Source organism: Myotis myotis, unplaced genomic scaffold (assembly GCF_014108235.1).
Source record: "Myotis myotis isolate mMyoMyo1 unplaced genomic scaffold, mMyoMyo1.p scaffold_m19_p_2, whole genome shotgun sequence".
Taxonomy (NCBI): domain Eukaryota; kingdom Metazoa; phylum Chordata; class Mammalia; order Chiroptera; family Vespertilionidae; genus Myotis; species Myotis myotis.
The window spans coordinates 19,832,251-19,858,194 of NW_023416324.1; the positions used below are offsets into that span (position 1 = coordinate 19,832,251).

The following is a 25,944-nucleotide window of genomic DNA, read 5'->3' on the forward strand; positions in this document are numbered from 1 at the left end:
CTTGCTCGGCCTGGACCCGTCGCCGTGAGGTGGTCGGAAGTCAGGAGCAGCAGAAAGTCGAGCGGGTCGATGAGGCGAGAAGAGGTGGAGCCAGTAGGCGGGGTCGGCGGTGCGGAGGGCGGGGTTGCGGCGCCTGCGTGAGGCCCCACCCTCTGGGAGGCGGGGCGTGTACCTGCCAATCATTGCCTGTTTGCCCGCCCCCTGGCGCTGCCCGGGCTGCCTCGGGTGGGGGAGGTCGGGGAGAGGGGCGATAAAATGGCGCAGGGGGCGGAGTGAGGCGAGGTCTTCGCCCAGGCTTCGGCCCCGCTTCCGGAGGTGAAGTGCGGGCGGGGCGAGGGGGTCGGCACTCCCCGGCTGGGAGGAGGATGGGGGCGCCTGTTGCTTCTTCAGGGGACCACGTCCGCCGTCCGCCCCGTTGAGGGGTTGGGAGGCCCTCGCCCTGCCGGGAGAAGGGCTCGTTTTCGTCCCTGAGGTGATGGCGGCGGGAGGGGGGAGTGTCCCTGCCCCCATCTCCACGTCGGCGGGCTCTAGGTTCCCCTCACCCTGCTGAGGAAAAGGGGGGCTGCTTGGCGGCCCGAGGCGGGGGGCAACGTCGGTTCTCCCAGCCCAGCGGCGGTGGGGAAGGATGGGAACGTAGGCGGGTGGGCGCTGCCCCGACGCGGCTCCCCTACCCAACGGGGGAGGGTGTAGCGAGGGAGGTGACCGCGGTCTTTCGGCCGCGCCTGGCGGGTGGGGGAGGAGAGGGCGACCCGCCCCTCGGGAGAGCGGGGCGGTGGTCCCGCGGCGGGGCGGTGTGGGTCGCCGTCCCCCGGGAGAGGGCCGCGGGCTGGCCGGGCGGGCGGGCTGGCTCCGGGGGGAGGGGTGGGGATCGAGCCCGCGCTCCTCCCGCCTTCCGCGGGCGGCGGGAATTCTCGGTCTGTGAGGCGGGAGGCGGGAGGCGGGCCGTGCGCCGGCCTGGCCCGGGGCGATGCTGCGCGGAGGCTGAGACGACCAGAGCGGGGGCGGGGGGCGGGCTGGGCTCCGGGACCTGAGGCGCCCCGCCCGTTCCTCCCGCAGCCCCGAGGGCCGGCCTGGGCTCGCCGGGTGGGCCCGCAGGGGGGGGCCTGGCCCGCCTGCTGCCTCGCCCTGCTAGGTGGGCTCTGGTGCTTCTCTCCATCCAAGCCGCGGGTTGTGAGAGAATTCAGAGAGAGGAGTCCCTGAGTGAAAAGCTCGACTCCGAGCAGTGAGAGCTCGGGGCCTACCCCCGTGGGGACGGGTTTTTACGGGCCGTGGGAAGGTTCAGGTGGGGCCGGGGCTGCACCCGCGGGCGCAGAGGCACGGGCTGCTCCGCTCCTCGGGCAGGATGCGGCCATGTCTAGACCAGACTCCGAGGTGGGTGGAGCAGGGGTGGGAATTCACCTGGTTAGGTCAGGGGTGTCTGGTCTTAGAGGGCTCAGGGGTCACGCCTGACCTCCGGTGTCTTGTGGATGGAGGCTCCAGCCTGTAGCAAACCTGTCTACATTTTTTTTTTTTTTTTAAGAAACCTGTTGCTGCAGCTTAGACATTTGGCCTCCCGTGCCTGTATGGGAGGAGATTGCTGGGGCTCTTATCTAGTGAAATGTTACTTGGAGCAGATATTTCCAGCTCTGGGTTGTTTTTCTGTCCCACAGCTTGTTCAGTTACCTCAAAGGGAGTTGCACGATTCTTACAGATAATTTTAGTTCACTTTGATTTTGCTTAAATGGCATGCCCCTTTCATGGAGCGGTAAAACCTACCGAGTGCCTTTTGTGTAGCGTGCCTCACACAGATTGCATTTGGGGGCAGTTGGAAATCAAAGCTGAGTGGGGGAAATCCTGTCCCTTGAAAGTAATCCTTGCCCTTGGCCATAGCTGTCACATTCAGCTTGGTAATGATCTGGTTGGAGAGGCTTGAAAGAGGGGTGTGGGGTTGTGTCTGGTGTTGCAGTTTTAGTGGCCTGAATAAAAAAAGAGCTTTGTGCTGGAAGGCGGTAGGTTTCTTAGATATGATAAAAATAGAAAGGGAGCCAGTTTCTGAGGTTAGAGAACAGCGAGGGCGGACGTGGTAAACTGAAGTGTGAAGAAGGGGGTGGACAGGTGAGAGACATAGAAGGACAGAATAGGGTCACAGAAGGGATGGGGAGCAGAGGAATTGAGAGAGAGACTCGGGAGACGGGAAAAATATTCTTTCCTTAAAAATAAAAGCGATCCGAATATTTTTGATGGAGGTTACAAAGTAAGTGCCAAGAAAGGCAGGTGATGGTAGAATGGGCTGTCTGTGGAACTTCACTTAAGAACTTCAGTTTTATCTGAAATCCCCTCTGCTACAAATTCACTAAATATCAACTTTCATAAATAGAGAGCTTTATGTTGAGTGCTCCTAAACTTGCCCTCATTTGATCATGATAATCTGTGTTCAAAGTTAAGAGTGAATAATTCCCATTTTTTGGATGAGTGTTCTCATTTGTTTTGAGGTTCAAACTTGAATTCTGAAGTTTCTGAATTTTAGTTCCTCTATACAAGGTACTTCATTATTAATTTACAGAATTTGCCTATTAGTTCAGATGTCCATACAGCCTCGTCTTTCATTTAGTGGCAAAATGGTTGAATTCTGGGTTACTCTAGAAGAGATTAGAGCATACTGGATTAATTTCCTAACAAGCAAGGGCTAGGGGAAGTTCTTTACCAGTTTAGCACTCTTTTTTCCTATTATTCCTATGTTTCTCTTAAGATTCTGAAGGGTTCAGGGAGGTGATGAGGGTGGAGTGAAGTAATATCTGTAAACTACTTATTTAGCTTTTATACTGTAGTATACTAAGTGCTTTATATTCATGATCTTATTTAATTCTTCCAACAGTCCCATGAGGTAGTTTTAGGTGGTCTCTTTACAGGAGAGGACATTTGAAACTTCAGAATGTAGTCATTGTATCCCCACTGACTTCTAATTTTAAAATGTTTTTATTATTAAATACTTTAAGCATATGAAAAATACAGTAATGAATACCTTTATACCCACCATCCAGCTTTATCTTTTTTTAATAATGTTTTTTAAAATAAATTTTTATTGATTTCAGAGAGGAAGGGAGCAGGAGAGAGAGAGAAACATCAATGATGAGAGAGAATCATTGATCTGCTGCCTCCTGCATGTCCCCTACTGAGCATTGAGCTCATAAACTGGGCATGTGCCTTTGACCAGAATTGAACCCAGGACCCTTCACTCCGAAGGCCGATGCTCTATCCACTGAGCCAAATCAGCCAGGGCCAGCTTTATATTATGTTGCCATGTTTGTTTCAGGCACTTTTTTTTGTTTTTGTTTTTTTAAGAACTAAAACATAGAATTGAAGCTCTTTTGTCCTCTTGCCCATTCCTCTTCCCTTCCCACAACCAGAGGTAACCACTATCCTGAATTTGGTGTTTCTTATTCCTTTGAATGTTTTTATAATTTAATGATATATGTATATGGTATTGTTTCTTTAACAAGTTGCAAGAAAAAAATGGTGATGCTATAGATTAAAACACAAGATGTATCAGTCAATTGCAATGTATGGACCCTATTTGGATACTGATTTTTTAAAATCTTTTAAAAATATATGACATAAAATAACTGGAAATCTGAACCAGATATCTTATGATAAGGAATTCTTGTTATTTACAGATGAAATGATGTAATGCCTGGGATTTGCTTCAAAATAATCTAGTAAATGGAGTGGATGGGGTTAGATTAGCTATGGTTTGGTTGTTGGTAGTTGTTGGGCCTGAGTGATGGTATGTGGGGTTCATTATGCTATTATGTTATTTTTGTATGTGTATTAAAATGAGTAACTAAAATTATGAAGAGAATGATTTGTGCAGGTTAAAAATTATACTAGAGGCCCGATGCATGAAATTTGTGCATGGATAGGGTCCCTAGGCCTGGCCAGTGATCAGGGCCGATCTGTGGGTCAACTGGTGGGGTGATCGGGGCGGGGGGGCGGGGGGAGGCTCCCACTGGCACCCTCTTTCTCTTTGGCTGGCCTGGCGCTGCCTGCTCGCTGCCTGGCCCCGCCCTCCAATTGCCTTGCCTTGCTGCTGCCACCAGTCTCCTTCCTCTGGGGCGACCGGTGGGATGATTGGGGGGTCCCTGCTGGCACCCACCTTGGCTGGCCTGGGGTCTACTGGCTGGGGACAGCTCCTGCATTGAGTGTCTGCCCTCTAGTGGTCAGTGCACATCATAGTGACCAGTCGTTCCACTGGTCGATTTGCATATTAGGCTTTTATTATATAGGATGGTATTGTTTTGTATGTTTTTGCTCCCAGCCCTTTTGGAACATTCTATGAGAGAAGCTCAGAAGAGCCAACTTCGTGGCTCTGGATGTCGTATGGCATAGAAATTGATATTGTCAGTGGTTGTGAAGGCTATTGGGCAGTAATGGCAGAGCCCTCTAAATTCACTACACCTTTTTATAGACATGAAAGATATGGATACTAATGAGGATTTTGGTGCTATGGAAAAAAATAATTTAAGCCACCTTATTTTTTTTTTATATTTTTTTATTTTATTTTTTTTTATGGTAAGAAATTAGACTTTTATAAGTATCACAAATAAGTTTACTTAAAATTAGCTCAGTTACATATTTTTTTAAAAGTTTCAGGACTTTCCCCTCCAATGTCCATAAACCAGGATAGGTGTGCGCAGTAATGATGTGTGTGTTTTTCCTGTGAGGTTTGGCTGCATTCAGGGATATTACTGGTGTTCTTCCATTCAGCTGGAAAATCAAGGAAGTCTGTGATAATAAGGTGGCTTAAATTATTTTTTTCCATGGCACCAAAATCCTCATTAGTATCCATATCTTTCATGTCTATAAAAAGGTGTAGTGAATTTAGAGGGCTCTGCCATTTGCTGACCAACCCTGGGCAAGTCTATTACAAAGGTGGTAGAAAAAACACACACAAGAAAAAACATTGCCTTTGGAAATAGACCTTAGTTTGGATCCTTGTTCTAGCATTCTTAGTTCTCTGTACTTGGTTGAGTTACTTTATGACTTTGAACTTTAGTTTTCCAAGAGTGAAAATATATTGAACTCTTCATTTGGTCAAGCAGGTGCTGGGGGTAGGGGCTCAGAAAGGGCTTCTCAGAAATGTACCTGCTTAACTCCAGTGTCTGTGATACTTGTGCTTAACAACTACAAACTATGTAAAAAAGAAATTTCCAAAAGTCAACTTTTCTTCTGCCTAAAGAAATAATGTTGCCCTGACCGGTTTGGCTCAGTGGATAGAGTGTCAGCCTGCGGACTGGAGGGTCCCAGGTTCGAGTCCAGTCAAGGGCATGTGCCTTGGTTGCGGGCACATCCTCAGTAGGGGGTGTGCAGGAGGCAGCTGATTGATGTTTCTCTCTCATCGATGTTTCTAACTATCTCTCTCTCTTTCTCTCTGTAAAAAACCAATAAAATATATATTTAAAAAAAAAAGAAGAAATAATGTTATAAAAACTCAGTCACTGGGCAGAGAAATTACGTTTCTCTTTATTGAACCTGCTCCAGTGCCTGGAACTCTCACAACAATTGTTGGTAAAATCAGAGAAAAAGTCTTGGCAGCTCTACGTTTATTTATTTATTTTTTAAATTAAAATATATTTTTATTGATTTCAGAGAGGAAGGGAGAGGGAGAGATAGAAACATCAATGATGAGAGAGAATCATTGATCAGTAGCCCGCAACCTGGGCATGTGCCCTGACCGGGAATCGAACCATGACCTCCTAGTTCATAGATCGACGCTCAACCTCTGAATCACACAACAGAAACCGTAGTTTCTTTGATAAGATCTGTGTTGTAGAATTAAGTTGAGGATTAAATTAGAGCTGTAAATGTCTCTCAGTGTCTGATTTATAATAGGTACTTAATATTTCTTTCCTTTCTGTCCCACCTCATTTCTAAGTTTAATTAGTTCCTTCTTCCTTTTATTTATTACCCCCTTAGTTTTATTATCTTAAGGTGTTCAACATAATGATTTGACATATGTACATATTGCCATATGATCTATATATATGCTAGGTGTACCAGTTAATAATGCGGATTTTATAATCAAAGAAAAGACTATAATTTAAAGAGAAACATCAAAAGTGTTTCATTCAAAGTAATGTCCATCACTAGCTACACATTTCCCCCATCTTTCAGGTAATTTGTGGATACCGTCCCAATAGAACTTTTCTTATTTTGAAGCAGACCAGAGACCCAATTTTCCACTTCTTCGTACATTTCGAAGTGCTGCTCAGTGCGTGTGCCATCGATAGGAACAAGTAGTAATCTGAAGGAGCAAGGTCTGGTGAATACGGTGGTTGGGTTAATATTTCCCAGGCAAGATCTTTTAACGTGTCTTTGGTTGGTTTTGAAGTGTGTGATGGTGCGTCATGATGAAGCAAAATTACTTTGCCATGTCTTCTGGCCCATTCTGGCCATTTTACGATCAAAGGGTGGTTCAAATTGATTACTTGTTGTTGGTAGCGATCAGTATTAACGGTTTCACCTGGTTTTTGAAGCTCATAATACACCACACCTTCCTGATCCCACCAAATGCAGAGCATTGTCTTCTTTCCGAAGCAATTTGGCCTTGCAGCTGATGTTAATGGTTGACCTGGATCAACCCATGATTTTGTGCGTTTGGGATTCTCAAAATAAATCCACTTTTCATCGCCAGTCACAATTCGATGCCAAAAAGACTTCCTTTCGTGCCGTTGAAGCAACATTTTACTGATGACTTTTCGTTTTTCCATTTGTCTTTCATTCAGTTGATGTGGCACTCATCTTCCTTCCTTTAAAATCTTTCCCATTGCTTGTAAACGATCGGAAATTGTTTGCTGAGCAACATTTAATCTTTCTGCAAGCTGTTTTTGAGTTTGACATGCATCTTCATCCAATGATGCTTGTAATTGTTGGTCTTCAAACTTTTTCGGTTGACCTGGACGTTTTTTGTTTTTCACATCGAAATCATCACTTTTAAAGCGTTTAAACCAGCGTTCACAAGTATCTTGAGATGGAACATGTTCACCATAAGCTTCCAGAAGTATATGATAACTTTCAGCAGCACTTTTTTTCAAAATAAAGTAATGAATTAAAACTTCCTGTAGATGCTCTTTTTTTGGCACGAAATTTGACATTTTTAAGCGTAAAAATATCTATGATGTTAACACCTTCAGCAAATTTGACATGAAGTTTTGAAGCTTGTCAGTACAACAAAATACCATACATATCAAATCGCATATATATCAACATATGTGTAATTCCATCTATTGAAAAAATCCGCATTATTAACTGACACCTAGTAAAAGCCTAAACGACTAGTGGCTATGATGTGCACTGACCACCAGGGGGCAGACGCTCAATGCAGGAGCTGTTCCCTGGTGGTCAGGGTGCTCCCATAGCAGGAGTGCTGCTCAGCTGATGGAAGGGCGCCTCTCCTGATCGGGACTGACTCGGCAAGCCTGCAGCAGGTGCAGCAGGGCCGGGATGAGCGCAAGTGGCAGGCAGGAGCAGCAGGCAGTGTTGGCCTGATTGCTGCAGGCCACGCTGAGGGATCCCATCGGTCCACAAACCCATGCACTGGGCCTCTAATTATAAAATAAGTTTAGTTAACAACATCACCTCACATAGTTACAGTTTTTTTCTTGTGATGAGAACTTTTAGGATATGTTCTCTTAGCAGTTTTCAAGTATAAAATCAGTGTTGTTAATTATAATCACCATGCTGTGCATTACATAGGTCCCTTTTAATTCTGAAATTCTGAAATTCTTTCCCTTCTAACTCTTTCTCTGGTACTTTATTGTCTATACCATTTTACATTTTTTCATAGTAGTGTGTAATTTTAAATGTTGTCTCCTTGACAAGATTATACATTCTTTGAGTGTAGAAGTCATATCTTTATTTCTGAGAAATTTTATAGAGACATATTATCTAGCTCAGTGCTGTGTGATGATAGTAACTCAGAAAATGTTTTCTGTAAGAATGTATGAACTAAAGCTAAAATTCCAGGTGTGGTTTAGAGGGAAGTGGGGTAGGCAAAATTCACAGTAAAAAGGCTATCATAAATTTCCCAGATTATTGAGTTTAGTGTTTAATCATTTCTTATAGCGTTTCAGATATTTATATGAAATATGTAAAATATTAGCTTTCTCTCATTTTCCCCATTAGAAAATAATTATAGATCAAATTCATCATTAGCTGTTTAAAAACTAGGTTTTAGTTAAACTAGTAATATATATTCAGGTGGAAAAGTAAAGTGATATCAAAATCTCCCCTTGACCTCTCTCAATCAGGTTATAGCAGTCATCAAATTTGTTTGCATTTTTTTTCTATTTTTGCATCTATGTATCTATTGAAATGAGACTTTTGTATGTGTGGTCATGAGTAACTTAGATCTTGGTGGAATCTTAGACATTGCCTGGTCCCCTTTTCCATCCCTTCCCCGTTTTATAAATGAGAAAACAAGTTCAAATGGTTAAGTGGTTTGCCTAAATTATTATAACTGGTTAGTGACAGAACCAGGACTATAACCCAGGTTTTTAGACTCCTAATCCAGGATTCATCCTACTAGAGAAGCGGTTCTCAACCTGTGGGTCAAGACCCCTTTGGGGGTCGAACAACCCTTTCACAGGGGTCGCCTAAGACCATCGAAAAACACATATATAATTACATATTGTTTTTGTGATTAATCATTATGCTTTAATTATGTTCAATTTGTAACAATGAAATTGTGGGTCACCACAACGTGAGGAATTAAAGGGTCGTGGCATTAGGAAGGTTGAGAACCACTATATTAGAGCATATAAATGATATCCTTAAGAAAGTACAAATTGTTGGAACAAAACTAGTTCTTTAGTTGCATAATTTTTCCTCTAAAGGTTTTTCTTTTATGTTTTGACTCAAAATTTAACTTTCTGGTATTAAAAAAAATCAAGATGAAAATTAATAGATGGAGCACCTTAAAAGCATAATACAGTTGACTTTGTAATTAGCAGAGTTGAAAGTGATGAGAAGATCCTCTAATTTTCTTTGTACCTTCAGGAAGGTGGGAGTCAATCATTTTGACAAGTCTCCTGAAAGGAACAGCTAGCAGGAGCTGAAACCTTTTTCCATTTGGTCTTGTGGCAAAGGCAGAGATCACGCCAGCAGCTCCACACAGTATGGAAGACAATTCTTATATTCTTAATTAAAAAAATTTTTTTTGAAAGTAATATGTTTGTTTTCTAAAAAGTGTAAACTATGAAAATCCAAACATTTTACATATTATATTTGTATTGTTTGTATATTGTGGATATTATTCAATGATAGTATATACAGATCGCATTGTGGTTTTAAATACAGTAGTCCCCACTTGTCCGCAGGGGATATGTTCCAAAACCTCCAGTAGATGCCTGAAACTGCAGGTAGTACTGAATCTTATATATACTATATTTCTTCCTCTATATGCATACATTGTCACTTAATGGGAAGTATTTTACAGCTTCTCTTTGGCATATATGAATTGCCAGCATTTCTACTCTTGCTCTTTGGGGCCATTGTTAAATAAAATAAGGGTTATTTGAACATAAGCACTGAAATACCATGACAGTCCTTCCAATAACCTACTAAGTGACTAATGAACAGTAGCATAAAGAATGTGGATATGCTGGACAAAGGTATTATTCACGTTCTGGACAGGACAGAGTGGGAAGGTATGAGGTTTCATCACACTACTCAAAACTTAAGAATTATTTTGGGCCCTAACTAGTTTGGCACAGTGGATAGAGCATTGGCCTGTGGACTAAAGGGTCCCAGGCTTGATTCCAGTCAAGGGCACATGCCCAGGTTACGAGCTCAACCCCCAGTAGGGGGTGTGCAGGAGGCAGCCGATCAATGATTCTCTCTTATCATTGATGTTTCTATCTCACTCTCTCTCCTTTTCTCTCTGAAATCAATAAAAATATATTTTAACAAAAACAGAATTATTTCGGGAAGTTCCCATTTAATAATTTAGAATCTCGATTGACCTTGTGTCTGAAACTGGGTAACTGCAACTGTGGAAAGCAAAACTACAGATAAGGGGAGACTACTGTAGTTTAAAATATCCATAGCATGAATATACCTTGATTTTACTTAACTGATCTCCTGGTGATGGGCATGTAGATTGTTCAGTATTTAGCTATTTTGAGTAATGCTGCTTTGGATATCCTTGTAAATGTATCCATGTGCATTTATATAGGTATTTCTGTAGAATAAACTTCCAGAAGTGAAATATCTGGGTAAATTGGTATTGCCAAGATACTATCCACAAAATACTGTGCTGACTTATACTCTCACTGAGAGTATGAGAGTGCTTTTTTGCACATCCACACTAACCTAGATTATTATGTCTTAATTTTTACCATATTTATAGGGAAAAAAGTATCTCATCGTTCTAATATGTATTTCCATGAATCTGATAAAGTTAAACATCTTAAAATTGTTTTCCATATTACAAGTCACAGTGTAAAGAATTTGAAATGTTAGGACACTACCACTCTATAGAGCAGATTGGAGTTGGTATGAAGAGTATTTCCTGTTCCTCAGTGAACCTGCTTCTTATTTCTCCAGATATGATGTGCCCATTGGTGCCCTCTAGGGGTTCCTTGGATGAGGATGTATTGGATGACTCCTTGCTGGACCTGAGTGAAGGAGAAGAAGATGATGGCCATTTCAGCTTCACAGAGGAAGAGATAGAGAAGTACTTAAGGGATGATGATCTATCAGATGAGGATGAGGAAAATTCATTGGACAGCCGTGGACCAGTAGCTGAGACTCCTGGCCTCTTCAAATTACCTCAGAGTACATTAGTTGGTCAGGGGCCAACTCCTGCAAAACCATTAAACAGACCCTTTGCACTAGAAAAGAATCTTGTAAAATTAACAGTTGTTGCACCATTTAATCCAACAGCTTGTGATGTTGTGCTTAATAAGGACAAGACTGATACACCCAAAGGTATTGAAAAACCCTCCTCCCTTGGAGAAGGGATGAGAGAAGATGGTCTTAGCCCAAAAAAGAGCAAACTTTGCACTAATTCTGAAGGGATCATCCCCAATAACTCTTCCTGGGATGGGTCCTCGCTCCCTTCTCCTTCAAGTAATAACTTTCAACAAACTGTCCGTGAAAAAAGTATGCCTGATAGTAAGACACCTACACCTGTAATCACTCAGATCTTGGACCATTCAGAGACTCCTCATTTAGGTTCATCCTGGAGAAATGGATCACATAAATCAAGTTGTGAAATGAAGTTTCCAGTTGTTTCCAGTTCATCAAACAAAGTAAGTATATTTTTTCAAGATGAAGAGAAAAATAAAATGATTTTCATTCAGAAGCTGTATAGCAGCAGAGCTTTGTATTCAGACAAATTGGGGTTTGAATCCTGTCTAGCACCATGACCTTGGACAGATTATGTAGCCTCTCTGTTCCCTCACATTTCTTTTTATTTTTTATATTTTTATTGATTTCAGAGAGGAAGGTATAGAAACATCAATGATGAGAGAGACTCATTGATTGGCTGCCTCCTGCACACCCCACACTGGGGATTGAGCCCGCAACCCTGGCATGTGCCCTTACCAGGAATTGAACCGTGACTTCCTGGTTCATAGGTCAACGCTCAACCACCGAGCCACAATGGCCGAGCCCTCACATTTCTTATTTAAAAATTGGAGTAAATAATATTTCATGGTAGAGTAAAGGGTAATTGTGTATTTGCAGTGACATTCATGATATTAAATTACCATTTATTAGATAATTACTAAATTGATGATTATTTTAGTATTATTTTTCCTTTGGGCTTCAGCCTAAGTCTCAATCTTTGGTTATCTATAATAATAAAAGTGTAATATACTAATTAGACCAGACGTCCCCTTCCAGACGAAGCTGGGGCTGCTAGGGAAGCCCAGGTCCTGGGTGCCAGGGAAGCCAGTGCCGGCAGCCAGGGGAAGGAAGGCCTGCTCTTGCATGAATTTTGTGCATCGGGCCTCTAGGATTGCTATATTAAATATAGTACCAGCTCTGAGTGAGCCTCAGAAGAGCTGAAAAATCTGGGGCAATTTACTTAACCTCTTTGAGCCTGATTCCCTTTCTTCCAAATGGGTTTAATAATCCCTGCTGCTTAGGGTTCTAAGCCTCCCCCCACTTTAAGATTGCAGTCACTATCTCATTTAAAGCAGCTATTATAGTGCCTGGTACACAGTGGGATACGGATATGCCTCTGAGGCCTTTAGTTCAAGAGTATTTCCATACACGGTATACTGTTATTTTCTTGTTACTAAGAACCATCTTTCCTTCTGCATTTTTTTTGCTCGGAAAAAAAGGATATTCTTTTTTTTTTTTTTTTTTTTAAAGGATATTCTTGACAAGGATTCTGGGAAGCTGAAAGTTCCTGAGAGAATAGGCAAAGTCATTCCTGTTCTGCAAGCCAAAACAAGGTAACCCTATAGAATAAAAGGGCAATATGCAAATTAACCATCACTCTGTCACAAAGATGGTGGCACCCATAGCCACATGATGGCAGCGCCCAGTCTTTTCAGCCCCTCCGGAGTCCCCCATTCCGGGGGGTGAGGGGGTGCTGAGAGTGGGCAGCGTGAGCGGCCTGGTGGAATGCTTGCTTCACTGCTGTGGTGATGAGGCAAGTGTTTCACCCCGGCTGCAGAGGGCCTCTGGGCAGCAGGCATGGAGTGGCCAGGGGTGGTGGGTGGGGAGAGGGCGGTGGGAAATGCTTGCGTCGTCACCCCAGTGACGAGGCAAGTGTTCTGCGCCCATCCACAGATGGGCCTCTGGGCCACGGAGAGCCTCTGGGCAGCGGGCGCAGAGCGGCCAGGCCCCACAGAGAGCTACTGGCACACGGATTCGTGCGCAAGGCTACTAGTAGTGTAATGAAATATTCTGGTTTCTTCCTCAGTTTTCCTGTAGTATGGAAAAAACCCTGAGTAAGCATACTTGAAGTTCTAGCACCACATTAGTGTGATGTTGGGCAAGTCAAACTCTGACTCATTTTGTCAGTAAAATGAGGCCAATGATGCCTTCTCCACTACCTCACAGGATAATTTTGAAGAATAAAAAAAGACATATTAGTGAAAGTACTTTATAAATGTAAGATTTCTTTTCCTGTGTATGGGCAAGTCTGGTCACAGATATGGTAGGAGGTTAGAATAATTTTTAGCAAAAATGTTAAAATATAACTGTAGAAAATCATTTAGTCATACAACTGTCTTGGGGAAAAATTCTTGTAGAGGTAGCAGATTTGGGTCACTTTTTCTTTTTCAATCTATGCTCTTGTTGCCAGGAGATGGCAGTGTCTCCACATGGGCCTTTTTAATTAGCAAAGCTGTTCTTTAGGTTGGGTCACATTGGCTTCCTTACAATGATATTTTTTAAAAATATATACTTTATTGATTTTTCACAGAGAGGAAGGGAGAGGGATAGAGAATTAGAAACATCGATGAGAGAGAAATATCGATCAGCTGCCTCCTGCACACTCCCCACTGGGGATGTGCTCGCAACCAAGGTACATGCTCTTCACTGGAATCGAACCTATCCACTGAGCCAAACCAGTTAGGGCTTTATAATATTTTTAAAAATTTTTGATTATACAGGTATTCTGCTTTTGAAATTTTAAAATATTAAAAATAAGGCTAAAGTCCCTTTTCTGTTTTTTTTTCTTTTGTTTGCATAATTTGAGGGAAACATTGTTAATTGCTCATAAGGGAAATTATACCAAAGAATATAAGTCAGGCTTCTTGGGACAGTAATAACTTGACTATGGCAATATTCTCATCTACAGACTCCTCAGTATAGCGCAATCAGTATGAATAAGGGCCAGACTTTGTTCTTGCCAAGGTCACCAATTTTCTAATTGCCAGATCCAGCTGGTTCTTTTCTGTGTTTATCACATTCAGTTTTTTGTGGTTCTATGAAGTTAGCTATTTCCTGACTAACCTTGAATTACTCAACAAATGCTTTTTTTCCTAGGGACTAAGTTGTCTTCACTTTCCTATGCTTGTTAACAGGAGGTTGTTAACCTTCTCTTCTTTTTTCTCTCAGCTCCATACTTGATTTCAGCTTTGTATGACTAACACTATCTTATGTCACTGAGTCTTAGAGTATTTTGCCTCTGAAATTTAGTTGTTCTAATTGATCAGCGGTATATATCTTCTGTCAATAAAACACTATACTCATAATTCTAATGGACTGTTTTTCCTCCTGGTTTGCTTTGTTCCAGGACTAATGTTTCGACGTTTTCACAATCAGATCTAGAACGGAAGAAGCAAACTTATGTCAGGAGTGTTTTTGCTCATATAAAAGACTCAGTGGATTCTAACCAAGGTAACATGGTAACCAAAAATGGCATGTACAGATGTGATGGCACTGTTTTTCCAGTATAATATCACTTAATTTTCTTAGATTGGTGAGAAAGATAACTTCCTTACCCCAAAATTTTCACTTCAGGGGATGCCTAATCAGATAATCCTGAAAGTGGCTGAGCTAACCTTAACGAGGGCTCCAAAGAGACTCATACCAGTACATGGAAAGTACGTTCCCCATGTTTGAGGGGCATAACCAGACCTATACCTTTTTGCCAGGGATCTGTTTTTTGTCTGAAAAACAGTAGAAGTGGATGACCAGGCACTGCTTAGTAATCATTGATTTTTATTTGGAATTATTTCCCTATTGTCTTTAGCATTTCAACGTAAAAAAGCAGGCATTTCAAATTACATCCTGCATCATGCCATCTGAATAAAAACTCTTGAAAGACTCTGACTACCTTCCTGACCCTTCAAGTTGAGTCATCCCTAGTTAAAACCTATTTGCAAACCAAAATGGCTAGACTTTTTCTTTACCCCCATTCATCATGAACTATTGGCTGATGGGAAAAAACTCCTAAAGGGAAACTGGGCTGTACTGAAGGTGCAGAAGGTAGATACTTACAAAATAATTCCTTCTCAGAAAAGATCCATATTTTGTCATTTTTGTGTCTTTCCCTATTTAGCAAACCTATCTCGAGTACTTTCAGTGGTGCTAATTTTGAAGATTAGGGATTGTAAACTTAAAGAAAAGTGAGGTAGAGTCTTAGCCCTCTGGGAATTAATAGCCTAGAGAAGAAAAAGATAATTACATTGCAATATTGATTAGTGCTCTAATATAATTATGTATAAAGTGCAGTAGGAGCAAGGAAAGAGCCCTTCTGTTTGTGTTTGGGGAGAGTGGAAGATGGGAGAAGGAGGATGCTCTAGGTAGACTCTACAGAGAAGATAATTAGTTCCGTTACTCTAAGATCACTATAGAGGGTTTTAGAAGAATTTTTGGCCAAAGATCAGAGGGAGTCTCCCCTATCTTTGACAAATCTTGAATAATTAGTTTTTCTTTTTTTGTTTTATAAGGCTATGAGTGAAAGGTTTAGAACTGTTGAGACATCAAGTCAAAAGAATTTTTTATTCCAGGTCATTTTATTTTATTTATTTATTTGTTTATTTATTTATGTTAATACTCACTAGAGCAGTGGTTCTCAACCTTGGCTGCACATTAGAATCACCTGGGAATCTTTTTAAAATCCTGATTTCTGGGCCTCATCCTCCAGAAATTCTGTTTCTTGGTTACTAATGTTGTGGCCTCACCCCATAACAAAGAAACAGAATTTCTGGAGGATGAGGCCCAGAAATCAGGATTTGAAAAAGATTCCCAGGTGATTCTAATGTGCAGCGAAGGTTGAGAACCACTGCTCTAGAGGATATTTTTTCCATTGATTTTGAGAGAAAATGGAAGGGAGGAATGGAGGGGGAAGAGGGAGAAACATCCATGTGAGAGAGAGACATTGATTGGTTGCCTCCTGCACGTGTCCCAACCAAGGCCGGGGATCAAAGCTGCAACCCAGGTACCTACCCTTGATCAGTAATCGAACCCACGACCCTTAGATGCATGGGCCAATGCTCTAACCATTTAGCAACACCAGCCAGGGCCAAGTCCTTCTATTTTTTACTCAAAGAGTTTATTAAACAATCAAATACTACTCATACTGATTGCTAAGCCCTTTGGTTTGTGAGGTCCCTTTACTTGAACTATTTTAAAGGTCTGATGGAACTAGGGCCACTTCCGCATGCGCTCACACACACACACAGACACACACACACACACAAAGTCACTGGAGGGGCAGATTAAAAGAAGTTTGTCTATATATTCAGCCTCTGTGGAAGAGGCTTGATCATTGTTTTGTTCTTTTTTGTTTTTTTAAAATCTATTTTTATTGATTTCAGAGAGGAAGGGAGAGGGAGAGAAAGATAGAAACATCAATGATGAGAGAGAATCATTGATTGGCTGCCTCCTGCACACTCCCACTGGGGATTGAGCCAACAACCTAGGCATGAGCCCTTGACTGGAATCAAACCCAGGACCCTTCAGTCTGCAGGCCAACGTTCTATCCACTGAGCCAAACTGGCTAGGGCATTGATCATTGTTTTTTCTTTCATGAGGTGACTTACTTTCTTTTATATACTAGATAGTTGGCACTGATATATCCAGTTATATATTTTTCTTTCTTAATTGGGGCATTTAAAAAAAATTTCACAGGAAAAGCAATAAGCAACTGCTTATTTTATAGCATCTTTTCTAATCTCTTCCCCCATTCAGCAGTCCCTCTCCCATTTTATCACAACAGTCTATATCCCATAAGAAACAGCTAGAATAGCCCTAGCCAGTTTTGTTCAGTGGATAGAGTGTCAGCCTGTGGACTGAAGAGTCCCAGGTGCCATTCTGGTCAAGGGTATATGCTCAGGTTGTGGGCTCAATCCCCAGTAGAGGGCGTACAGGAGGCAGCCAATCAGTGATTCTCATCATTGATGTTTCTCTCTCTCCCTCTCCCTTCCTCTTTGAAATCAATAAAAGTATATTAAAAAGAAAAACAGCTAGAATAACTGGTATAGAGGAAAGGCAGAATATTTTAGTAGTTGGGGGAATAAAGTCTAGTCTAAAGTTAATTTCTGGGTTCATATCTAGCACCATTACTTACAGGCTGTGTGACTTTGAACCAGTAAAAGCTCCGTTTTCTCATTTATAAAATGGGGATAATAACGAGGCTTATTTAGCTTATGTGAAAATTACTTTTTAAAAAAATATATTTTTTATTGATTTCAGAGAGGAAGGAAGAGGGAGAGAGAAATAGAAACATCAATGATGAGAGAGAATCATTGATTGGCTGCCTCTTGCACGCCCCACACTGGGGTTTAAGCCCACAGCCTGGGCATGTATCCTGACCAGGAATGGAACCTTGACCTCCTAGTTCAGTGGTGGCGAACCTATGACACGCGTGTCAGAGGTGACACTCGAACTCATTTTTTTGGTTGATTTTTCTTTATTAAATGGCATTTAAATATATAAAATAAATATCAAAAATATAAATCTTTGTTTTACTATGGCTGCAAATATCAAAAAATTTCTATATGTGATATGGCACTAGAGTTAAGTTAGGGTTTTTCAAAATGCTGACACGCTGAGCTCAAAAGGTTCGCCATCACTGTCCTAGTTCAAAGGTTGATGCTCAACCACTGAGCCTTGCCAGTTGGGCTCATTTTATCAATAATGTATATATTATTGGTACAGGATATAATATAATTCATTCTTTAACTCCATTATTGTAATGTAGGTCTAATCTCTCTTTAGTTTAGTGCCACCTGGTTCTTCAATAGCATTTACAAAGAAGTGCCAACCACTATGAAATCCCAGCTAATGGAAAACTTTGTATGAAATAAGTTCTTAGAGTAGAAAAGGATCATTAAGATCTTCTCTTTAATCTCCTAACACATAATTCTGTTTTCTGTATCTTTGCCAAGTGACCATTCAGCCTTTGCTTAGAGTTCTAATAATGCAAAACTCATTACCTCATGAAACAGTCCGTTCATTGATTAGGAAATTGTTAGAAAGTTATTCCTTACATTGAGCCAAACTCTGCCTTCCTGTAATTTCCAGTGGTAGTTCCTAGCCCTGCCCTCTGGGATCACAAAAAATAACTGCTCTCTTCCATTTACGTAATATATTTTAAGGATCTTTGCCTGTTAAATATCTCAAATTAAGATTTTTAATGATTACAAAGTATAACTTGTTATTCCATCTTGGGTAATTAGGTTGTGTTTATTTTCATTAGCAATGCTGCAGTGAACATTCTGGTCAAGAAATGTTTATGTACAGCTCTTATATCTATAGGACGAATGCATAGAAGTGGAATTGCTGGGTAAAGTGCATAAACATTTTTTAAAACTTTTGATGCATGTTACCAGATTGTCCTGCCCTCCCCAATTGTATTTTATTTTACTGTCACCAATTTGATAGGTAAATTTCAATAAATTTTGTTTTAATACTTAGCTTAAACATTTTTCTTAGGTTTATTGGCGATTTATATTTAATCATAATTTTTTTTGAGTCATTTATTGCAAAGTTCAAGCTAAGAGCTGTGAATTTACTACATCCATTTAAAGTAAATAACTTATATGAAATACAGATCTGGCATAGATATAAAATGTGAAAATCAAAATTAATGTCTTGAACCTGTATATTTCATTTGCTCACAAACTTGCACACACTAATATTCTGCAAAGAAGACAACTACAGCAAAAGAAAAACTTCCCTTTTGCAAGACCAAAAGCATCCCTCCAAAGAGAACAAAATTAATCATAATTTCTTAAAATCATCTAATATTTATACTATATTCCAATTTCCTTGTTTTTCCAAAACGCCTCTTGTAAATTATTAAAACGGGATCTAATTAAGGTTTAACTGTTGTCCAGAACCATGTGCACTGCAATATACTGGGCAGGCTTGCTGGTTGCCTACGCCAGCTGCTAGGTGAGCTCAGAGAGGAGCCCGTCTGGCACTGAGGCATGGGGCACATTGGTATTCACCACAAACATCAGTGAGGCCTGGGGCCATGCACCAAGATGTGCCTGTGTCTCTCTCCTTAGTCTCTCTTAAGCCAGGTCACCTTTTAAAAAATATATATATTTTTATTAATTTAAGAGAAGAAGGGAGAGGGAGAGAGAGACAAACATCAATGATGGGAGAGAATCATTGATCAGCCACCTCCTGCACGCCTTCTAGTGGGGATCAAGCCCGCAACCCAGGCATGTGCTTGACCCAGAATTGAACTGTGACCTCCTGGTTCATAGGTCAATGCTCAACCACTGAGCTGCACCAGCCAGGCCAGGTCACTTGTTTTGTAGATTGCCCCACATTTTGAATTGTGTTTGTTTCCCTTTTTTGGTGTCATTTAACTTGGTCATCCATCCCCTATATTTACTGTAAACTGGAAGTTGGGTCTATGGATTAGATTCAGATTAAGAATTTTTTTTTAAGGCAAGGAAAGGTTTTTTTTGTGTTATTTTAAAAATATATTTTATTGATTTTTTACAGAGAGGAAGGGAGAGGGATAGAGAATTAGAAACTTCTATGAGAGAGAAACATCGATCAGCTGCCTCCTGCACACTCCCTACTGGGTATGTGCCCGCAACCAAGGTACATGTCCTTGACTGGATTCAAACTTGGGACCCTTGAGTCAGCAGGCCGACGCTCTATCCATTAAGCCAAACTGGTTAGGGCGAGATTTAGAATTTTTTTGGCTGGAATAATTCACAGGTACTGTTGTGTATTTATCCTGTATCAAATTAGGAGGTACCACCTAATGACAGGTATTTCCACTAATAGTGATGTTAAGTTTAATCGCTTTGTTAAAGTGTTAATTGAAATATTTCTCCATTGTAAGGTACATTATTCCCTTTGTAATTAGTAAATCATCTGTGGAGTGTGCTTTGGTACCATTCAATTATTCTGTTCCACAATTATTCACCAAAGGTTTGAGCATTCATTGATGATCCTTGCCTGAATCAGCCACTACACAGAGAATTGGATAGAAAATATTCATTTTCTAAATATATCATTTTCCTACAATTTGTTAGCTGGCATTCTTCTATATAGACTTTTTAGTATCACCTTTACCTCATGGATTTATTATTTGTTTTTGAAAAGGTTTTATTGTATACAGAGGGGATGGGAATCAGTCCTTGACTGTTGCCTTCCTCATTACGATAAGGAGGTTGCTGAGCTCCTCTCTCTTCTTTTTGGCCCAGTTGTGTGTCCCCACCCAACTTCAGGGTCTGTTTGTCCATGGAGAACTTGAGCAGCTTCATGGTGGATTATTAGAGGGCAAAGCCACACACCCCTCAGATCATGGCCCACATGAACTTGGTGTGCTTGGTAAGGTACTCCTGGCTGCAGCTGTGCCTCGCCTTGTTCATGTTCTTGGTTACCGTGTGGCTTTTTTGAGGCTCATGGACATGGAGTGGCGCAGAGCCATGGCTACTGCTCTTTATTGCTGTCGCCACCGAAAGGCCCACATTGCATAGAACCCCTTATGGATTTTTAAAAAAACAATGTGTTATAACCAGTGCATTTTATTATTCGTCCCAGATTTGACCAATAGGAACTCCTTCAAGTGGGCTCCTGTGTCTTCTGACATAATCCCATTACTCTTTTTTTTAAATTGTGGTAAAAAAACAACATTTATCATTTTAAGTATACAGTTCAGTAGTGTTATGTTTATTCACATTGTTGTGAAACATCTAGGACTTTTTATCATGCAAATCTCAAACTCCCTACTCATTAAAAAACAACTAGGCTTCCCTCCCTCCTAAAGAGTCCCTAATAACCACTATTCTACCTTGTTTCTATTATTTTGACTACTCTAGTTACCTCATATAAATAGGATCATACAGTATTTGTCTTTTTATGAATGACTTATTTCACTTGGTGTAATGTCCTCAAGGTTCATCCGTGGTGTAGCATGTACCAAAATTTCCTTCCATTTTATGGTAGAACTAGAGGCCCGATGCACGAAATTCGTGCAAGGGGCTTGGCCCTTGAAGCCCCAGCTTCGTCCAGAGGGTTGTTCTGCTGTTTGGTCTAATTAGCATATTAGCTCTTTATTATATAAGATAGTATTCCATTCTATGTATATCCCACATTTTTTTTCCCATTCATCCTTCAGTGGACATTTAGGTTGCTTTTTGCCTTGACTACAAATCAGTCAAGATTTGTGCTAGATCAGTGCTGTGTTGTTGACCTATAGGCAACACGTTTGCATTATTGCTTTCTATTTAATCTTTTTTCCTTTTTATTTTCATTTTATTAATCCTAATATATAAAAACCCTGGGTCCGTCACGACCAGAGGCTCGACTAACCGGAAGTCAGTCCTATAGTCAGCGCTGGGTTGCCGTGGTGACCCAGCACTGACTGCTGAGGGGCTGCAAATCAGGCCCAGAGAGAGGCCTGAAGAGAGAAGCAGGGTCTGATGTGTAGCCTCTGTGGCAGCTTGCCTCTCTCCTTCTCTCCCACAGCTGGGCTCCCATTTCTATCTAGGCCTCCATTGGGGCTGCTGATCAGCCCTGTCTTTCTGATCAGGCCCCGTTGATAGGCCCAGAGATACTGACTGGCAAAGAAACCGACCAATCAGAACCAAATCTGGGTGAAGTGTGAGGAGCTAATGGCTGCCTAGGAGGTGGAGCTTTTGATGCTGACTGGCATAGAAACTGACCAACCAGAACCAAATTGACCAGCAGAGGGGGGCAGGTGGGGGGGACCAGGCCTGCAGGGGAGGGCAGTTGGGGACCATCAGGCTGGCGGGGAGGGCAGTTGGGGGCCATCAGGCTGGCGGGGAGGGCAGTTGGGGGGCCCAGGTTTGCAGGGGAGGGCAGTTGGGGGCAACCAGGCCGGCAGGAGAGGGCAGTTGGGTTGACCAGGCTGGCAGAGGAGGGCAGTTGGGGGTGAGATCAGGCCGGCAGGGGAGGGCAGTTGGGGGCGATCAGGCTGGCAGGAGAGCAGTTAGGTGTTAATCAGGCTGGCAGGGGAGTGGTTAGGGGGTGATCAGGCTGGCAGACAGAAGTGGTTAGGGGCAATCAGGCAGGTGAGTGGTTAGGAGCCAGCAGTCCTGGATTGTGAGAGGAATGTCTGACCAGCAGTTGGACATCACCTGAGGGGTCCCAGATTGGAGAGGGTGCAGGCTGGGTGAGGGGACCTCTCCCCCCCCCCCCCCCCCAGTGCACGGATTTCATGCACTGGGCCTCTAGTCTATTCATAAAACCAGTAGCCTAGCCTTGGCTGGTGTTGCTCAATTGGTTGAGCATCGCCCCATGCACCAAAAGATCGTCAGTTCGATTCCTCGTTGGGACCTACCCAGATTTTGTGTTCATCCCTGGTCAGGGTGCATATGGGAGGCAACTGATTGATGTTTCTTTCTCACATCATTGTTTCTCTCTCTTCTTCTCCCTCTTTCTCTAAAATCAATGAAAAAGTATTTTATTTTTAAAACATCTTGATTTTTTCATGTCAATAAAGTCTTTTTTAAAAAAAAACAAACATTTTTATTGATTTCAGAGAGGGAGGGAGAGGGAGAGATAGAAATGTCAATGATGAGAGAATCATTGATTGACTGCCTCCTGCGCTCTCCCAACTGGAGATCGAGCTCACAACCGGGCATGTGCCCTGACTGGGAATCAAACCAGTGACCTCTTGGTTCATAGGTTGACATTCAAACACTGAGCCATGATGGCTGAGCTGAAAACATTTTTTTTTTAAAAAAAGAAGAAAAAAGCAGTAGCCCACACCCCTATAGCACTTTTTTTTTCTTTCATTCCCTCTTCATTCTTGGTATTTTTTTTATTGCATGGCATGGAGACGTTGTGAATGCCTTTAAGTAACTGAGTTTAAGGATTTACAGGAGAAAATGGAGATTATTAAATGCTCAACAACATAGCCAGGCCTCATAGTAAAAAAAATCAGCCATAGAGCCAGACTCCCTCAGAAATGGTGTCTTTGTTCCCTACATAGGTTTTCCCTGCTGATTTAGTGCTTCTGCTCTCTGGTAGCTGTCTTAAGTTCTGTTCCCTCGATCCCTGCCTCGTGTACTCTTCTCTCTTGTTCTCATTGCCAAAGCTCACATTCACATTTCAAAGAGAGTATCTGATTTATAAGCCAGGCCAGCTTATAAGTTATTAGTCAGCTGAGAGAATCCTGTTCTTGGATCATGTGCCACACTTGATTGAGTAGGGTCATGTGGTGCCATATAAAACCTGTCAGAAGGGTCATTGGCATAGCAAGTACTCAGCATTATCATTCCTTCTCCTCTAACAATTGACTCACTTTTAACTTATTAAGGACAGTTACTAGACTGGATTTCCCCCCAAACCAGTCAGCTACATATTTATAGATTAAGGTTTAGATGAATTGCTGATCTCATTCCTGAAATGTTGAGGTTTTTTTCCTCCTAATTTCATTCTTAGGTGAATTTCCTCCTTAGCCACAAAACAAAAGATAGCCTTCACCGTCTTTTAGCCACAACTTAAAATAAACTCATGGTACTAATTGTTAGTCCAAGAAAGCCCATCTGTTAAGAGACTGAAGGGAAGAGAAAATTCAGAATTTGAAACAAAAATGTTTCCATTCTTGTTAGCATGTCTAAATTTGGAGGAAGAAGAGATTGAAGCTTTGAGCTGGTCTTATGTGTTTTTTTTTTTTTACTTCACAAACTTTTTTATTTATTTATTTTGCCGGGTTTTTTTGTTTTGCTTTTTTAATCTTTATTGTTGAAAGTATTGCCCTGACCGGTTTGGCTCAGTGGATAGAGCATCGGCCTGCGGACTGAAGGGTCCCGGGTTCGATTCCGGTCAAGGGCATGTACCTTGGTTGCGGGCACATCCCCAGTGGGGGGCGTGCAGGAGGCAGCTGATCGATGTTTCTCTCTCATCGATGTTTCTAACTCTCTATCCCTCTCCCTTCCTCTCTGTAAAAAATCAATAAAATACATTTAAAAAAAAAAAAAAAGTATTACATAGGTCCTCCTTTTTCCCCCATTAACCTCTTCTAGCCCGCTCCTGTCCTCCCCCTGCCCCCAGGCCCTCACTACCCCATTGTCTGTGTCCATGGGTTATTCAGATATGCATACAAGTTCATTGGTTGATCTCTTCCCACCCACCCTCCCCTACCTTCCCTCTGAGATTCAACAGTCTGTTCATGCTTCTATGATGCTGGGTCTTTTTTTGATCTTCAGTTTTGGTTCATTAGATTCCACATATGAGTGAGATCATATGATACGTATCTTTTTTTTTTTAATTTAAATTCTTAATTGTTTAAAGTATTACATGTCTCCTTTTTCCCCCATTGACCTCTCCCCGGCCATTCCCACCCCCCAACACATGCCTTCACTCCTACTGTCTGTGTCCATGGGTTTTGCTTATATGCATGGATATAAGTCCTTTGGTTGATCTCCTCCCCACCTCCCCACCTCCTCCCTGCCTTCCCTCTGAGGTTGGCCAGTCTGTTGGATGCTTCTATGTCTCTGGATCTATTTTTGTTCATCAATTTATGTTGTTCATTATATTCCACAAATGAGTGAGATTATCTTTCTCCGACTGACTTATTTCGCATAATGCTCTCCAGGTCCTTCCATACTGTTGCAAATGGTAAGAGTTCCTTCTTTTTTACAGCAGTGTAGTATTCCATTGTGTGGATATACCACAGGTTTTTAATCCACTCATCTGCTGATGGGCACTTAGGCTGTTTCCAAGTCTTATCTATTGTAAATTGCGCTGCTATGAACATAGGGGTGCATATATTCTTTCTGATGAATGTTTCAGGTTTCTTAGGATATATTCCTAGAAGTGGGATGACTGGGTCACATGGTAGTTTCATTTTTAATTTTTTGAGGAAACTCCATACTGTTTTCCACAGTGGCCGCACCAGTCTGCATTCCCAGCAGCAGTGTACTAGGGTTCCTTTTTCTCCACAACGTTGACAACAATTGTCGGTTGGTTGATTTGTTGATGGTAGTCATTCTGACAGGTGTGAGGTGGTATCTCATTGTCATTTTGATTTGTATCTCTCGGATGATTAGTGACTTTGAGCATTTTTTCATATGTCTCTTGGCTTTCTGTATGTCCATTTTGGAGACGTGCCTATTTAGGTACTTTACCCATTTTTTAATTGGATTGTTTGTCTTCCTTTTGTTAACACATTGTGGGTGGATCACGAGCAATCTCATGTTTTCATATTACACAGTGTTTTACGTAAATGTTAAAGGCACGCCTTAAAATTAAATACCCATTGCATTTTGAAGTTATTTATTACATGTTCTTACAAACTAATATCTTTATTTTAATATATACTTTTATTGATTTTAGAGAGGAAGGGAGAGGGAGAGATAGAAACAACAATGATGAGAGAGAATCATTGATTGGCTGCCTCCTGCATGCCCGCTACTGGGGATCGAGCCTGCATGTCCAGGCATGTACCCTTGACAGGAATCGAACCTGGGATCCTTCAGTCCGCAGGCTGATGCTCTATCCACTGAGCCAAATCGGCTAGGGCCAAGCTAATATCTTTTTTAAAGTATCATACTTTGTAAAACTTTTTTTGTACTTGTTCAGTAGAAACTTATCTGGCCACTGGGTAAAGCTAGCAATGTTCTTATGCCAGTACCAGGCTGTTTTGAGCACAGTGGCTTTGTAGTATAACTTGATATCTGGTGATTCCTCCAACTCTGTTGTTCTTTCTCAAGATTGCTGCTGCTATTCGGAGTCTTTTTTGGTTCCATGTACATTTTTGGAGTGTTTGTTGTAGATCTGTGAAATATGCCGTTGGTATTTTAATAGGGATTGCATTGAATCTATAGATTGCTTTGGGTTAGTATGGACATTTTAATGATGTTGATTCTATCAATTCATGCACATGGTGTATTCTTCCACTTAATTATGTCTTTCTCTGTCTCTTTTTTCAACGTCCTATAGTTTTCAGAGTACAGGTCTTTTACCTCCTTGGTTAAGTTTATTCCTAAATATCTTATTATTTTTGTTGCAATGGTGATCATTAAGTCTTATTAATAGTAAAGGTTACCATAGTCC

At 41.6% G+C, this 25,944-nt stretch overlaps 1 protein-coding gene and 1 pseudogene across 2 annotated transcripts in view; one reads left to right on the plus strand and one right to left on the minus strand.

Annotated features, from left to right (window-relative positions):
- Positions 1–194: 194 nt before the first annotated feature.
- The window catches only part of LOC118676051 (S100P binding protein), a 33,941-nt gene continuing 8,191 nt past the window's right edge, over positions 195–25,944 (plus strand). Inside the window, exons 1-6 of one of the 2 annotated variants that reach the window (XM_036349331.1) lie at positions 195–315; positions 9,034–9,150; positions 10,582–11,288; positions 12,358–12,440; positions 14,234–14,337; positions 18,146–18,174. In XM_036349331.1, the coding sequence (XP_036205224.1) occupies positions 10,584–11,288; positions 12,358–12,440; positions 14,234–14,337; positions 18,146–18,159 (906 nt within the window). In that variant the 5' untranslated portion in view covers positions 195–315; positions 9,034–9,150; positions 10,582–10,583 and the 3' untranslated portion in view covers positions 18,160–18,174. Of the gene's footprint in view, positions 316–9,033; positions 9,151–10,581; positions 11,289–12,357; positions 12,441–14,233; positions 14,338–18,145; positions 18,175–25,944 lie in introns of those variants that run through there. The other variant, XM_036349330.1, reaches the window with a different exon arrangement.
- Positions 20,048–20,347, minus strand: LOC118677433 (annotated as a pseudogene).